Source organism: Galeopterus variegatus, unplaced genomic scaffold, assembly GCF_000696425.1.
Source record: "Galeopterus variegatus unplaced genomic scaffold, G_variegatus-3.0.2 Scaffold1473, whole genome shotgun sequence".
Lineage (NCBI taxonomy): Eukaryota > Metazoa > Chordata > Mammalia > Dermoptera > Cynocephalidae > Galeopterus > Galeopterus variegatus.
Window position 1 is genome coordinate 33851 of NW_007727584.1, and position 15388 is coordinate 49238.

Below are 15388 nucleotides of genomic sequence, written 5' to 3' on the forward strand. Positions count from 1 at the left end.
ACTTCACATCATACATTCACCAGTAAGTGTTTTATCTCTTCCTCAGCAGAACGATTTAAGCCTCTTAACAAGAAGGACATTATCTGCTGTGTTCACTGCTGTTTCCCCAGTGGCTAGTATAGTGCTTGGTGCCTTGTAAGTGCTCTGTGCTTAGGGTCTTATCTCTGTCCTCACCCACCTCCTCCAGGAAGCCGCCTTTGACTACTCATTCTCTATTCTCAACTTCTGTTTTGGGTAAACTTTCCCCCACCCCCATTTCTGTGCTGTTGAGCATCTGTATTTGGTCCTGTCTCATTAGAACTCCCTCCAAGTCTTTGTTCCAGCAGTTCCCCCAGCCACAGTGCCCACTTTCCTCCTCCTCGCCTCCCAGCTCTTGTCTTCATGGCCCTGGAGAGGCCTCGTGGCCTCCTTGGAGGTGCCCCTGCCCCTACCCTCACTCTGCTACCTCCTCTCATAACACACAACCTTGTGACCACACACCTCTGGAAAACTGTTTGCTCAGTACTCATCCCCTTCCTGCTCTGGTAGACGGTAGGAGAAATGGCAGTAGATGCTGCCTAATTACCTAACAAATGCCACTGTACCTTACACATGCTTTTTCCTTAATCTTCTCAACAACCTAGTGAGGTAGAGATTATTATCCTCATTTTACAGGTGAGAAAACCGAGGCTGAGAGAAGTTAAGTGTCTTGTCCGTGGTCACAGAGCCAGAAGCAGAGATGACCCAGGGCCCTTTTCTCAGATCTGGTGTGGGGGTTTAGGTTCAGACTCGGCTGCCCTCAAGTATGTACAAGAGGAGGCCCAGGAAACTCTGGTTTCATTAGCCCTGGGGTGTGGCCTCCCTGGTCACTCTGATATCAAATGTTGGGCAAGGAGATGTCCAGATACACCCACCACCACTCCAGGCGGGGCCCTGGTACTGAGGGCTGTTTGGCCCCACTGCTGCAGGTGGCTTTGGTTTTACCCTCAACAGGAGCTCAACTTGTGGGAGCACATGGGTGGTGAGTTCACCCTCCTTGCATATCCAGTCTACATGAGAATGTCCTCATAAGACTTTGGGCATGGAATGGGGCAGAGCAGGCAGCCCTCCTTAGCCAGGGTGTGTTCCTGAAGTCTGGGTATAGACTGGTTTGTTTAGTGGGGAGCAGCCCTCAATAGCATAACATTATAGAAATGATAAGGAACTTGGAGCCCATATACCTGCCTTGAATCTCGGCTTCCAACACCCTGACCTCAAGCAAGTGGTTTAACCTCTTTTGGCTTCATCTCACTTCAGTTTCCTTCTCTGTGAAATAGGGTTGCCAGTTCCTGCCTTGTCTACCTTCCCAGAGAGTGCTGTGGGACAGTGATGCCCCATTAGACTTGCGGAAGGAGATTGCTTTCTGGATGGTGCGAAAGCTGCTGTGGGCTTCTCTGGCAGCTCTACTCCCTCTGTCCTCTCCAAATGTAGGAGCAAATGAGCTGTGTAAAATAAATAATGCCCAGGAGCAGTTATTTGAATTGGTTATTGGGAATCTTTTCTCCGTAGGACTAGGCAACTTACTCTGCAGCCTGTCTCATCTCTCCTCATGAAAAAAGACATCTGTAGGTAGAGGGGTTCTGTTCCCTTCATAGGTGGGGAAACTCATGCCTAGGGAGGGTGAGAGAAGCTCACCCCCCATCTCTGGAGTCCTCAGTGATGGAGCAGGCTTGGCCTCCCTCCAGGCAGCCCAGTCTAACATGAGCACCCAGGCCTTCAGCTACCTCTGGAGCTTGTGGATCTGCCAGCCATCCAGTGAACCTCGATGAGCTCCTTTTCTTGCCAGGCCCTGTGCAAGGCTCTGGAGACACAGGTGAATCAGTTATCAGCCCTGGCACCCAGGAGTCACTGGCAGGGGGAATGGCCAAGTAAATAGACACTGGCTGCAGTGGGGCTGGTGCTGTGAGAGTGTGCAGGGAGTGCAGCTGTGCCGAGGGAGGCTGTGGGTGGCAAGGAAGCAGATTGGAGCTGGGACCTGGCCAGATGCTGATGCTTTCTGTGGGCCCCACCCAGGAGTTGGGAACAGTCAGGCTGGATGTGAAGGTGGTGGCATCTGATTGCAGCATTGGCATCCCCACCAGCTTCTGCTGAACCCCTCCCAGCCACAGCCAGGGCAGAGGAAGTGCTGACAGCTGGGTGGCAAGTGCTGGCAGCAGCCTGGGGGTGCCCACCTAACCTTCACTTCCTATCTGCCTGGGCAGCTGTACCAGGACTGCTGCAAGGTGGTGAGCTCCAGGTCCCAAATACCTGGTCAGGAGTCCTCAGGAGCATGGACACCAGAGATTACAGAGTTCATCCTTCTTACCCCCATTTGATAGATGGGGAAACCGAAGCCTGGGGAGGTGAAGTGACTCAGCCATGTTAACACGGGAGTTGGTGGCAGAACTGGACTGGAACCCTAAGACCTGCTGCACAAGATGGCTGGTCCTGGCCCATCCCTCTGATGGAAAACAGGTCATTTTCCCCTGTCCCCTCCCAACCTCCCCCTGGCTTTGTTGTGGGGAAAAGAAAGAAGGGACTTGGGGGACCTGCAGCATAGGGACAGACACAAGCCTGGAAGTTGGGCGTGAATTTAGTCCAGCTCTGCCACCCTCTTGGCCACGTCACCATCAAAATAGGGGTGATGATGCCAAGCTCACAGGAATCTGAGTGCCTACACAAGTGCTTTGGAGGCCCCAAAGCTTCATGGGCCTCTTGGGCCTCATACCTATCACTTAGCCCTGCAGAAAGGGAGCCTGAGGGGGCTGAGGAATCGCCAGAGCAGACACCTGCTCCTCCTCTTGCTCAACAAACCTTTCTGAGTGCCCACTCAGGGTCAGGCCCTGGCAGGGCACAGGAGACCCCGATGTGGAAGACCCAGGCCTGGCCTTCTCAGGCAGCTTCCAGTCTGATGGGAGAATCAACCTGTAACTTGCAAAGTTAGTACAAGGTAAGGGGCTATGGGATCCCAAAAGGAGGACTCTTTCTCCCTCTTATTTCTCCATTGTGCTGACCTATTCTGACCTCATCTTCAAAAAGGTTATCTCCATGGGGTGACAAGAGGGCCCCTGACAGTTCCAGGCTTCATGGTCCTTAGAGTTTTCAATCCCAGAGAAGGAAAAACCTTCTCTCTCCAAAGGCTTCCTGGAGGACATGCTGCTTTATATCATTGTCAGGGAATCACCAGGTGGGCAAAGCTAGGAGAGGCCTTCTAGGTAGAGGAGCAGTGACTCAATATTTCTTAGGTCCATTGGGGGCTTCCACTGCAGTCTTGGGGGTCAGAATCTATGGACAGGCCAGCTCCTGGGGCTGGGCTCTGTAGTCAGCAGGCTGCAATTATCTGGGTGAGCTGGGCTTGAGGAATGCAGCATTGCAGCCCCCTCCCCAGACAACCCCCACCCTAGCTCCCACAGAAAAACCTGTCATTCTTCGGCAGCCTTTGCATTTCCCTCTTCATTGGCAGAACAGTCTGTGGGTGGTAGTTGGGGCTGGATAAGGCAGAATGAGAACGGAATGTGCCATGTAGGAAAAGCCTGGGCTCTGGCCTACCTTGCTCTGGGGCTTGTGAGAGTCCCTTGGGCTATCTGTTTCCAGTCTGTATAATGGGGTGAGGGTTGAACAAAATGGTCTGTGGTTCCTGTACTCTGACCTTATCTACTGGTAAGAAACCGAATAAGCTTAGCAGAGGGATTTGGATTAGGGATGAGGAAGAATTTTTAGGTCGTCTTGGTTGCTTCAACTAGGAATATGTCACCACTGTGGAATTTCTACACTCCTCCCCCAAGCTGGAGTGCCACCACAGCCATAGTTGGTTGTCCCTGACCCAAAGGAAGGGGGCTAGATAAGATGACTCCCTGTGCACCTTTTCCTTAAGCACTGCCCAAACCATTGGCCTCAGGGTTGTGTCTGCAGTGGGATGCACAGGTGTGAGATGTCTGATGCCCTGCTCACCATCGCCCTCTTTCCTGCCCAGCAGAAGATGGTGGCCGCCCACTCCCTCCCCCGACCCCAATCTTGCCCTGAACCTTTGGACTGGGGCACTTACAGTAGTGTTTCTCAAACTTAATCACCTGGGAGTCATGTTAAAATGCAGATGCTGATTTAGTAGATCCAGCCTGGGACCTGAGATCCTGCATTTCTGACCAGTCACAGGTGATGCTGATGCTGCCGTTCCCAGACTACACTTTGAATAGGAAAGTGCTAGAGTACATTTTGTCTTCTCCAGCCAAGGCACCTAGTCTGCTCCAGATAGAGCAGGGACTCACTTACCCATTCACCTACCCCTAGCAGCCAGGCTCCTTCACTTCATCCTGCACAGCTCAGGAGGCAGAGCCAGCTGCTAGAAGATGACTTAGCCAGCCAGCTCTCGGGTCAGGGGTCAGGCCTGTGCATGGGCCTCACCTCCCTCTCTCATATCCTCACTCGGCCTTCTTACCATGTGTAGGCCAAGGTGAAAGCATGAGACCCTGAAGGATAAGACTGTGTCTCAGTCATCTGTTTAGGCCCTAAGCACAGCCTACCCTTGGACCCGCTATGTCCCCTGGGCAGAGCCCGTTGCACTCAGCAGCTACTATGGGAAAGGGGAGGTACCCTGAGCAGGGGCAAGAATTCTGGGTTCTAGCCTTGGCTCCATCACCAACTGCTGGGGTAACCCTGGGCTAGTCAGTGCCCCTCTCTGGGCCTCAGTCTCCCTGGCTGTCCAATAGGCTATACTAGATGACCGCAGAGCACCCTCAGGTTCCAGGAAGGGTTGTGGGGCAAGTCTGGAGGAGGGAGGGCCTATAATGCTGGGATTTTTATAAAGGAGCAATTTTGAGTCAAATCCCTGTCATGGCTCGTGGCCCAGCCTTTTTATTTCCTTTTGTGAGTTCACGTACTGCCACATCCACTCCAGTTATGCCTGTATTAGATGCCTCTGAGCACCCAGTATGTGCCCTGCACTGGGAATATGACAGTGAGCCCTGTGGTCTTGCCTGGGGTCACATAGTGGGTAGAACCAAGGTTTGTACCCAGGTCTGATGCTTCTGTTGTATCAAGCCCCCTCCCTCTGATCCATCAGACCTAAAGGGGACAGGACTGTGTGTTCTCCTTGAGACTTGGCATTTCCTATCTGTCTTCTAAAAGTCAAAGCAATTGTTAACTTTCAGCTGAGGAGAAGTGTATCCCTTTTTGAACTCTGCTGTGACCCCATTGCTCCACAGATTCTGAAGAACAGCAGATGCTTGAGTTTAAGTCTCTAAGCCCTTCTCGCTTCCTGCTCCCAGCTTATGGGCAAGGTTAAAATGTTATGAGACCCTCAAGGACAAGATTGTGACTAAATCATCTGTGCTCGAGCTTTGCAATGCGTGAAGGAATGTTTGACCAGCACACAATAGGTACTCAGTGAAGATGTGCTGAGGAAAGGACTTGCAGCTGGGGCTCAGCAGAAGAGGGGGTTTGAAGTGGCCCACTACTTTCGTCTAGCTGCTGGAAGGAATGGGGAATGGATTAGGAACCTCATCCATGTTCTTCTCAGTGCTGCCATTCCTGCAGTCACCAGACTTCCTGATCCCACTGCCTTTCAGCTGCTGGAGTCCAGGGCATCATCCTGGGGGCACAGCCACAGAACCAATTAAAGGCACATCTTGTCCTCATTTCCAGGCTTGGCCCCTGCTTGGTAGCAAACATAATTACAGTCCTCAGTGTCATCCAGGCTGCCTGAAGCTCACTGGTCACTGGGCAAAGCCTCCCACCTGACTTCTCTCTGGGCCCCAAGCTTTGGGCACTGAGCTGAAGCTGAAAGTGTAAATCTCTCTGACAGTGGCAGTGGTGGTAGTATTGGTGGTGCTGGAAATAGGAGCAAATAGGCTCTGCTCCTTGGAAAAGGAATGTCATTCCTGGGGATAAGAGGGGCAGGGCAGGGACTGGGGATGCTCAAAGTACACATGGAGGAAAAAACATTGAAAATTGGATGTTGAACCTATGTCCTTGGCCTCACAGATACAGAGAGCAAAGATTAAATATTTGTACTAGATCCAGATAAAGAAGAACAGGAGTTTGGAACAGAGAGGAGGGAAGAGACCTGGTAATTGAGAGCCTCCCCAGGGTCCAGCCCCCAAGCTAGCCTCTTTAGATAACTCTTTTGGTCCCCAGAGTGACCCTATGAGGAGGACACCTTTCCCATTGTGTATATATAGAAACTGGGGCCCAGGGAAGCATGTGAACAGCCCACAGTTACAAAGCCATTTGGTGGCAGGAATAGAATCTGAACCCAAGTCTGTCTGATTCTGTGGACCATGCTCCTCTCACATCTAGGAAGGCACCTGTGGGAAGTGGGTTGGTGTTGGGGACCCTGAGACTGGAGGGAAGGGTGGCATATGATGACATTTCCCCTCTGCTGCAGGCACTGGCTCCAGCATCCTCTTTGCCCTCCAGGACCTCTTCTCCATCACCTGGCTCAATAGATCTAAGGTGGAAAAGCAGCTACAAGTCATCTCGGTGCTACAATGGGTTCTGACCTTTCTCACGATGGGTAAGTTTGGGCTTAGAGGGAAGCAGATAGGCAGGCAAGGACCACCTCCCCAATCTCTGTTAGAGCAGGGACTCGGTTCTGCAGGGGTGAGGGGTAAGAGCAGTCCTTACACAAGCTGCCCGATAGCATCCTCCCATTTAATCATCACCTTTTGGGTCCCAGATCAAGTGCTCTCCCCCTAGTCATGCAGGAGGACTCAGTGAAATTCAGTGGGAGGTAGTGGTATAGTTCCCATTTTACAGATGGGAAACCCCAAGTCTCAGAGGAGTTGGGTAACTTGCTCAAAGTCACAAGGATTTAAATCCAGGTCTATAGGACCTCCGAAGTCTGTGCCTTTCCCATAATGCCACCCTGCCCACCAGCACACATTTTCCAGCAGGTATGTTGCTTTGCCTTATCGTGGTGTGGTGCCAGGCTGGAATCCTGACTCTGCTACAGACACGCTCTGTGACCTTACATGGGTTACTTCACTCTCTGAATCTTAGTCTCTTCATTTCAAATGTGAGGAAAATGCTACCTACTTCACATGGATTTTGTGGGAATTGAAGATAAGGAACGAAAGCGTCCAACACAGGGCCTGATCATGGTGGGTCCCCATTATATGGGAGCTGTTTTTGGAAAGTGCCCTCAGACCCCACATCCAGGCCTCACCCACCCTCTGCTGAACGCATTCCCCAGCTGCTTCCACGGCTGTTTAACATCTAATGCCTGCTCCTTTTGTCTCTTGACACTGCCATGTCAGTGTTTTGGTTGCTGCTTCTGCAGATCCGACTAAATACCCTCACTCCCTGGGTTGCCATCCAGGCCAGGGTCAGGACCATGTGGATTGTCTTGGAGAAGACATGCCTGGACCCCTTGCTACTCTCCTAGAAGCCTCTCCTTCCCCAGGCCTCTGTGTCCTCAGCATAGCAGGTAGCTTTCCCACTTATCAGGACAGCCAGACCTGCTGCAAAGCATCATGGAGTGCATGCTGGCAGCTGTGAGCACATCTCTCTGGGCGGCCCACTCTTCACAGCTGTCTGGGCTCGTGGGGGATCATCAGGGGTTACCAAGTCAGCACTGAGCAGCCGTCTTCCCAGCAGGATGCTCTGAGACTACATATGCAGGGCAAAGGAGGAGACAAGGGTGCTATTTATCGAACCCCCACAGTGTGCCAGGCCCTTGGCGTGTCTTTCCTCAAATCCCCACTTCACAGGTGAGGAAATGGAAACTCACAGAGTTTCAGTGACTACCTGAGACTGAGAAGCTCATTAAATGGCAGAGTTGGTATTTGAGCAGGAGCCCATGCATTCCCCAGGGAGCCCACCTTACCAAGGAGCCCAGAATTAGTGGGCCTAGGCTGAGACAGCCAGCCTTCACCTTTAGTCCCAACAGGGGGCTTTGGGTGGGTCCGTGAACCCCTAAAATTATATGCCAAATTTTATGTGAGAGTATATGCACCTTTTTCTGGATAGAAGGACCATAGCTGTCCTCAGATTCTTACAGGGACATATGGCCTCAAAAAGATAGACACTGGTTTGGGGAACAGAGCCCGGCTCCCTCAGGGCTCAAACCCCCAACTTGGCTTGCATTTCGCCACTTATTAGAATCCTGGAGTAGAGAGCACAGTGTAACCTCCTTGTTCAGATCAGGGACCCATTGGGGACAGAGCTTTGTTCAGGGTCATGTGAGAAGAAAGTAGTAGGACCAAGGACAAGAGGCCAGGGACTCTGGCCTCCCAGACCCCTGCCGAGTCTGCTACACTAGCTCCCTTTGCTCCACTGGCACCCAGAAGCCACCACTACTTCTGTCTTAGTGGGTCAGGGCTTGGCTGGTGGGGAGCTGAGCAGTGTGTAAAACCCCAACCCACGCAAGACTCAATGGGGACTGGCCACAGGCTGTAGGTTAACAATTAATCAGGCCCAACCACAGCCTAGAAACCGGCCCGGTGTCTTCTCAGTGCCCTCATGTAGGTGGGAGCCAGGCCTGCTTGGACAGGCAGGTCTGCCATGCTGCTAATTACTACCCTGAGCAGCCCCAGCCGCTCCCTCCCACTGCCTCCCAAACCTGCTGGCAGAGGCTGTCCTGGTATTGCAAAGGCTGCTGTGGCACCCCTGGCATCCCTCTGCTCCAGAGGCTATTCACCGCTTTTGTGTCCTGGAGTCCTCTGGCGATCTGGTGAAGGCTGTGGACCTTCTCAGCATTCTTAAATGTGTAATACAAAGTACATTGGATTTCACAGGAAACCAATGATAATGAAATGTAAATATTGGGCCGACCCTGTGGCTCACTCAGGAGAGTGTGGCGCGGGGAGCGCAGTAGCTGGGGGGCAGTGTGTGGATGCTCATTGGCAGGACAGGCAGGGGCGTGGCCCAGTGAAGAGCATGGACTCAGGAACCAAACAGACTCTGGGAGCCTTTGTCTTGCCACTTACTGGCCACAGCCTACCCTTGAATCTCAACCTCCTTACAGCATGTTGGGAAGATTAAATGAGATGATATGTGAACTTAACACACAGTTAAGTGTCTAGGGACGTGGATGTGGAAACAAGTGACATCTACATTTTCACTCATCCCTTATGGAAACTCAGCATTTCCTTTACTTACAAATCTAACAAACCACAGAAGTATTAGCAATACCTGTTGACGTGTCAGCCTTGGGGCTCCAGAGTTTTGTATCACGGTCTTCTTTGTGGGCCACCATAATGTGTGGGGAGGGGGCAAAGTGGAAAGGTGATCCTGAGCCTGCCATGTGTGGTGCAAGCAGTGTCTTTTAAGCACACATTGCTTGCATCTCCTGGGCCCGGTGGCTTTGGTTCCTCCTGTAACCCCTAACCTAAGAGAGCCTGTCGTTCAGAGGACAAGGATTAGGCTCTGAGAAAGGAAGGTCATTTGGTGGGTTCAGTTCATCCTTTTGCCCAATAAACCTTACCTGTATTGGTTGCTGGGGCTAGAGAGATTGATCTGACCTGGTTCCAGCTCCCAAGGAGCTCAATGGCTGTCTACTGAAGGGAGTCTAATGGGGGGGACTGGTGATGAAGAGGGAGATGCTGAGTGCAGAGAGGGAGGGCTGTAGATACACAGGCGTGAGGGAGCAGGTCCCCAACTGAGGATGCTAGGACTAGAATGCAGTCTCTGGACTCCCAGTCAGTTCTCTTCTCCTCCTTTCAGGCTGCCTTAGCAACAGAGTAGGGATAGGTGGGTAGGGATACTCACCCTCCCAGAGAGTCCAGCCCTCTAGGTAGCTGGGCCTGGGGCTCACCCTTTCTGGTTCCTCTACCCCTCAGGAGAGTTTGGGGTTTGCTGGCAGGTAGGTTTCCTGCCAGTCCCTAGCCTGAGCCTCATGGACCCTACCCAGGCCCACCTGAAGCATCCACCTAGCCTTAAGCTGCTCAGTCCCTAGCCTGAGCCTCATGGACCCTACCCAGGCCCACCTGAAGCATCCACCTAGCCTTTACAGGAGGTTGAATATCTGTGGAGTATAGGGGGCTAGAGTGGCCCCTTTTCCAGGCCAAAGAAAGGTGACTGTATTAGTCCATTTATGTTGCTTATAACAAAATACCTGAAACTGGGTGATTTATAAAGAAAAATGACATTTATTGCTTACAGTTTCTGAGGCTGGGAAGTCCAAAGTCTATCCGGTGGTGGCAACGGTGACCCAGGGGTCTCACATTGCAAGATGGTGGAAGCAGAGAGAGCAGAGAAAGACAGACTCTCCTCTTCTTTTAAACCCCTTAGAATCACACCCCTGACCACCATTTTTAATCCATTCACTATAGCACGGTCTTACAATCCAATCACCTCTTCAAGGCTCCACCTTTCAGTTACCATAATAGGATTTCCCACCCTCTTAACAGTCACAGTGGGAGCCAAATTTCTAATACATAAAACTTGGAACACAATTCAAGCTTCAATAGTTTTGGGGGGACATAATTCAATCGACTACATTCTGCACCTAGTGAAGGCTCTATATGGTGACTCCACCCCTGAGACAGATCTCTTCCTGGGCCCCCAGACTTTTCCAGGGACCTTTTGCAAACTGCTGAACAGTGTGACTTTGTAAGCAGCCTTAACTTAGATGCATAGCTGTTTACCAAGCAGCTTTAAGTACTTCACAGATTGCCTTTAACAGGCTTTTAGTAGGCTGCAAATGCTTCCCTCGAGACAGACTCATCTTCCCTATCTGTGATGTTACACTCCTAAGCTGGTCCTGAAAAACTGGTCACCTGATCACTCTGTGTTCACTGCCTCTCCCAAGATAGTTGTACCCTGTTTTTAGCTATTCTGAGAAAAGGCTGACTCAGGACTGGATTGGGGATGGCAAGGGGCCACCATTTCCCTGCCCTTAGGCTCATAGAGAGTCTGCATCTGGTCCTGTCCTCACCCACGGGAAACCAGAGCAGGCTCAGCATGGTGGGAAGAAGAGATCCTAGAATTCCAGAGCCAGGCAGCCCTAGAGAGCCATGTCCAGCTCAGTGCCCAGCAGAAGGTGGGCATACAGCAAGGGTTAGCCTCCCTCCCTGGGCAATGGACAGGGTGCTGGAGGAGGCCACGCTTCTTCTACTAAGCATGAGTACCTGCTGCCCCCTGGTCTTGTACTGAGTGCCAAGGGACAGAGAAGATGTGGGCCCCCTAGTGTGGGAAATTCAGAGGTGACAGATCCATGTAGGATGTATGATATTGGGGAACACTTCCTGGAGCGATGAGGTCTGAGCTAGGCCTTGAAGGCCAGGTGAAGATTGGAGAGAGAGAAGCCCAGATGTGACGAGGGGATCTAGGGGTGAGCCACAAGATAAACCACGCTTGGCATGAGCCTTCCTTCCCTCTATGCTGGGTTATTCAGCCTTACAGCCAGCAGACCCAGAACACAGTGAACAAATGGCAGCTGGCCCCTAGGAGTTTTCCGATTGTCTTTCTGCAGTTTTTGAGGAGAGGGAGGCTGATGGGCTGCAAGCTTTAGCCTGGGACTGTCTGGCCCTCTGTTATGCTGGAAGGGGGTTTCCCCTCCTCCTGGGGGAGGACTTCTCTCTCTCAGGTCCCTCCAGTGACAGTCTAGGACTTCTCAGTTTTGGTGAACTTCTAAAGCCTGGCATAGAGTATAGACTTTAGAGTCAGACCTGAATTTGAATTCTGGTTCTGCCACTGTCCTGCTGGGTGACCTTGGGCAAGTTACCTCCCCCTTGGGCCTCAGCATTCTGATCTCTAAAATGGGGTAAAATTCACCCTGTGTCACACTTGTGACAGTGGCTCAGCTTGAGTCTTGAGATGTAGAGGCACTTGGTAGGTGTTCCCTCCCTTATCCACAGTTACTGTGCTGGGCACTGGTATAGGACTGTGCAAAGAGGGGACAGCAAGAACAGCTTCTCAAGAGGCTGAAGTCTGCCTCCTCTGGTGCTACTGCCCAAATACCATGGAGCCCAGGTGTCCCTCAATGCCAGGACAGCCCAACAGGATCTAGGAGATGAGGCTGTGTCCCATGAGCCTGCCCCTCCCCAGGCTGAGTATTACCGTAACCATTTTTCAGGGGCTGGGGCCATGGGCCCCATACCTGTGGCTCCAGCTGTGCCTAGCTTAGTGACACAGTAAANACCATAATAGGATTTCCTACCCTCTTAACAGTCACAGTGGGAGCCAAATTTCTAATACATAAAACTTGGAACACAATTCAAGCTTCAATAGTTTTGGGGGGACATAATTCAATCCACTACATTCTGCACCTAGACCACCAAAACTCATGTCCTTTTCACATACAAATACATTCATTCACCCCCAAAGTCTTAACTTGTTTCAATTCAAAAGTCCAAAGTTCAAAGTCCCATCTGTGAAATTCAAAACAAGTTATCTACTTCAAAGATACAACGGTGAGACAAGCATAGGGTACATATTCCCGTTCCAAAAGAGAGAAATAGGCCAAAAGAAAAGTGTAACAGGTCCCAAACAAGTCTGAAACCCAGCAGGGCAGACGTTAAATCTCAAAGCTGGCAAATCATGTACCTTGACTCCATGTTCCACCTCCTCTGCACACTGGTGTGGGGCTTGGGTCCCCGAGTCCTTGGGCGACTCCACTCCTATGTCTTCCTGGTTTCAAGTCACACATCAGCTCTCCCAGCCTCTTGTTCCACTCTGGTAGCTCCACAGGCCTGGGATCTCCATTAGACATGGTACTGATGGGGTTTCTGTGCTGCAACTCTGATTCAACATTTCTGCTCGACATTGCTCTAGTGAAGGCTCTATATGGTGACTCCACCCCTGAGACAGATCTCTTCCTGGGCCCCCAGACTTTTCCAGGGACCTGTAGCAAACTGCTGAACAGTGTGACTTTGTAAGCAGCCTTAACTTAGATGCATAGCTGTTTACCAAGCAGCTTTAAGTACTTCACAGATTGCCTTTAACAGGCTTTTAGTAGGCTGCAAATGCTTCCCTCGAGACAGACTCATCTTCCCTATCTGTGATGTTACACTCCTAAGCTGGTCCTGAAAAACTGGTCACCTGATCACTCTGTGTTCACTGCCTCTCCCAAGATAGTTGTACCCTGTTTTTAGCTATTCTGAGAAAAGGCTGACTCAGGACTGGATTGGGGATGGCAAGGGGCCACCATTTCCCTGCCCTTAGGCTCATAGAGAGTCTGCATCTGGTCCTGTCCTCACCCACGGGAAACCAGAGCAGGCTCAGCATGGTGGGAAGAAGAGATCCTAGAATTCCAGAGCCAGGCAGCCCTAGAGAGCCATGTCCAGCTCAGTGCCCAGCAGAAGGTGGGCATACAGCAAGGGTTAGCCTCCCTCCCTGGGCAATGGACAGGGTGCTGGAGGAGGCCACGCTTCTTCTACTAAGCATGAGTACCTGCTGCCCCCTGGTCTTGTACTGAGTGCCAAGGGACAGAGAAGATGTGGGCCCCCTAGTGTGGGAAATTCAGAGGTGACAGATCCATGTAGGATGTATGATATTGGGGAACACTTCCTGGAGCGATGAGGTCTGAGCTAGGCCTTGAAGGCCAGGTGAAGATTGGAGAGAGAGAAGCCCAGATGTGACGAGGGGATCTAGGGGTGAGCCACAAGATAAACCACGCTTGGCATGAGCCTTCCTTCCCTCTATGCTGGGTTATTCAGCCTTACAGCCAGCAGACCCAGAACACAGTGAACAAATGGCAGCTGGCCCCTAGGAGTTTTCCGATTGTCTTTCTGCAGTTTTTGAGGAGAGGGAGGCTGATGGGCTGCAAGCTTTAGCCTGGGACTGTCTGGCCCTCTGTTATGCTGGAAGGGGGTTTCCCCTCCTCCTGGGGGAGGACTTCTCTCTCTCAGGTCCCTCCAGTGACAGTCTAGGACTTCTCAGTTTTGGTGAACTTCTAAAGCCTGGCATAGAGTATAGACTTTAGAGTCAGACCTGAATTTGAATTCTGGTTCTGCCACTGTCCTGCTGGGTGACCTTGGGCAAGTTACCTCCCCCTTGGGCCTCAGCATTCTGATCTCTAAAATGGGGTAAAATTCACCCTGTGTCACACTTGTGACAGTGGCTCAGCTTGAGTCTTGAGATGTAGAGGCACTTGGTAGGTGTTCCCTCCCTTATCCACAGTTACTGTGCTGGGCACTGGTATAGGACTGTGCAAAGAGGGGACAGCAAGAACAGCTTCTCAAGAGGCTGAAGTCTGCCTCCTCTGGTGCTACTGCCCAAATACCATGGAGCCCAGGTGTCCCTCAATGCCAGGACAGCCCAACAGGATCTAGGAGATGAGGCTGTGTCCCATGAGCCTGCCCCTCCCCAGGCTGAGTATTACCGTAACCATTTTTCAGGGGCTGGGGCCATGGGCCCCATACCTGTGGCTCCAGCTGTGCCTAGCTTAGTGACACAGTAAACACTCACTCTACTACTGCCTGGAGGGGAGATTGAGGCCCAGCCAGGCAGGACAGGGCCTGACCTGTGGCCATCTTCCCCACCACCCACCCCAGGAATGGGCTGCAGTGTCATCCTCATGTACATGTTCTGCACTGATTGCTGGCTCATCTCTGTGCTCTACTTAACGTGGCTGGTGTTTGACTGGAACACGCCCAAGAAAGGTAAGAGCACAGGTTTCCCTTGCTCCACTCCCTCGCCCTTGGGACACTCCCTCCTGCACAAGCAGAGTTCTACATCATGAGTGCTGTCTCTTTTTACTTAACACCTACTTAGTGAAAAGCACTGGGCTAGTCCAGTGTATGGTTTGGGGTTGGGGGTTGAAAGCTCCTCAAAAGGCACCCCCCTAGTCCTGAGAGCAGTTCACTACTCAATCTAGGGTTTGCATACATGAGGTAAAGAATGTGGGAAGGGGCCCATTGGGAAGGGGGCAAAGATGCTACATGGGGTGAGAGTCACCTACCTCGGTTTCAAACTGGCTCTGTCTTGTTTGCCTTGCCCAGACATTCCCCCACCCTTACTTCTTCCCAACATTGTGTTTTGTTTCCTGGAAGGTGGCAGGAGGTCAAAGTGGGTCCGAAACTGGGCTGTGTGGCGCTATTTTCGAGACTATTTTCCCATCCAGGTAAAGACTAGTGGGTATTATCTTGGGAGGGTGGGAATGAATGGGAAATCTGAACTTAACCCACCACGCATCCACAGTGACCCTGTGTACTGAGTTGAATCATGTGGAATCTTCACTATTAGCATCTATTCATACTACACCCTGCTTTATGCAGGATTGGAGGGAATTTAGGATACATGTAATGCCATATGGGTTGAGAGAAAAATCAAGACTTGGGAGGGAAAAATACTAGTGTTCAGTCAACAGAGGTGCTGCAGGTGAGCTGCACATTTAGCTCTGAGCTTCCTGGCAGTCAAAGCAAAAAGGGAAATATGATAGTTGTTAGCTTCTTTTTAAAAAAAAAAAAAGATGACCAGTAAGGGGATCTTAACCGTTGGCTTGGTCTTGTCG

The 15388-nt window shown here is 51.4% G+C and overlaps 1 protein-coding gene across 1 annotated transcript in view; it reads left to right on the forward strand.

Moving 5' to 3' along the window:
• DGAT2 (diacylglycerol O-acyltransferase 2) overlaps window positions 1-15388 on the forward strand; it is a 36591-nt gene that overhangs the window by 11587 nt on the left and 9616 nt on the right. The window contains exons 2-4 of the mRNA XM_008577261.1: window positions 6380-6508; window positions 14430-14537; window positions 14928-14998. Of these exons, the coding sequence (XP_008575483.1) occupies window positions 6380-6508; window positions 14430-14537; window positions 14928-14998 (308 nt within the window). The remainder of the gene's footprint in view (window positions 1-6379; window positions 6509-14429; window positions 14538-14927; window positions 14999-15388) is intronic.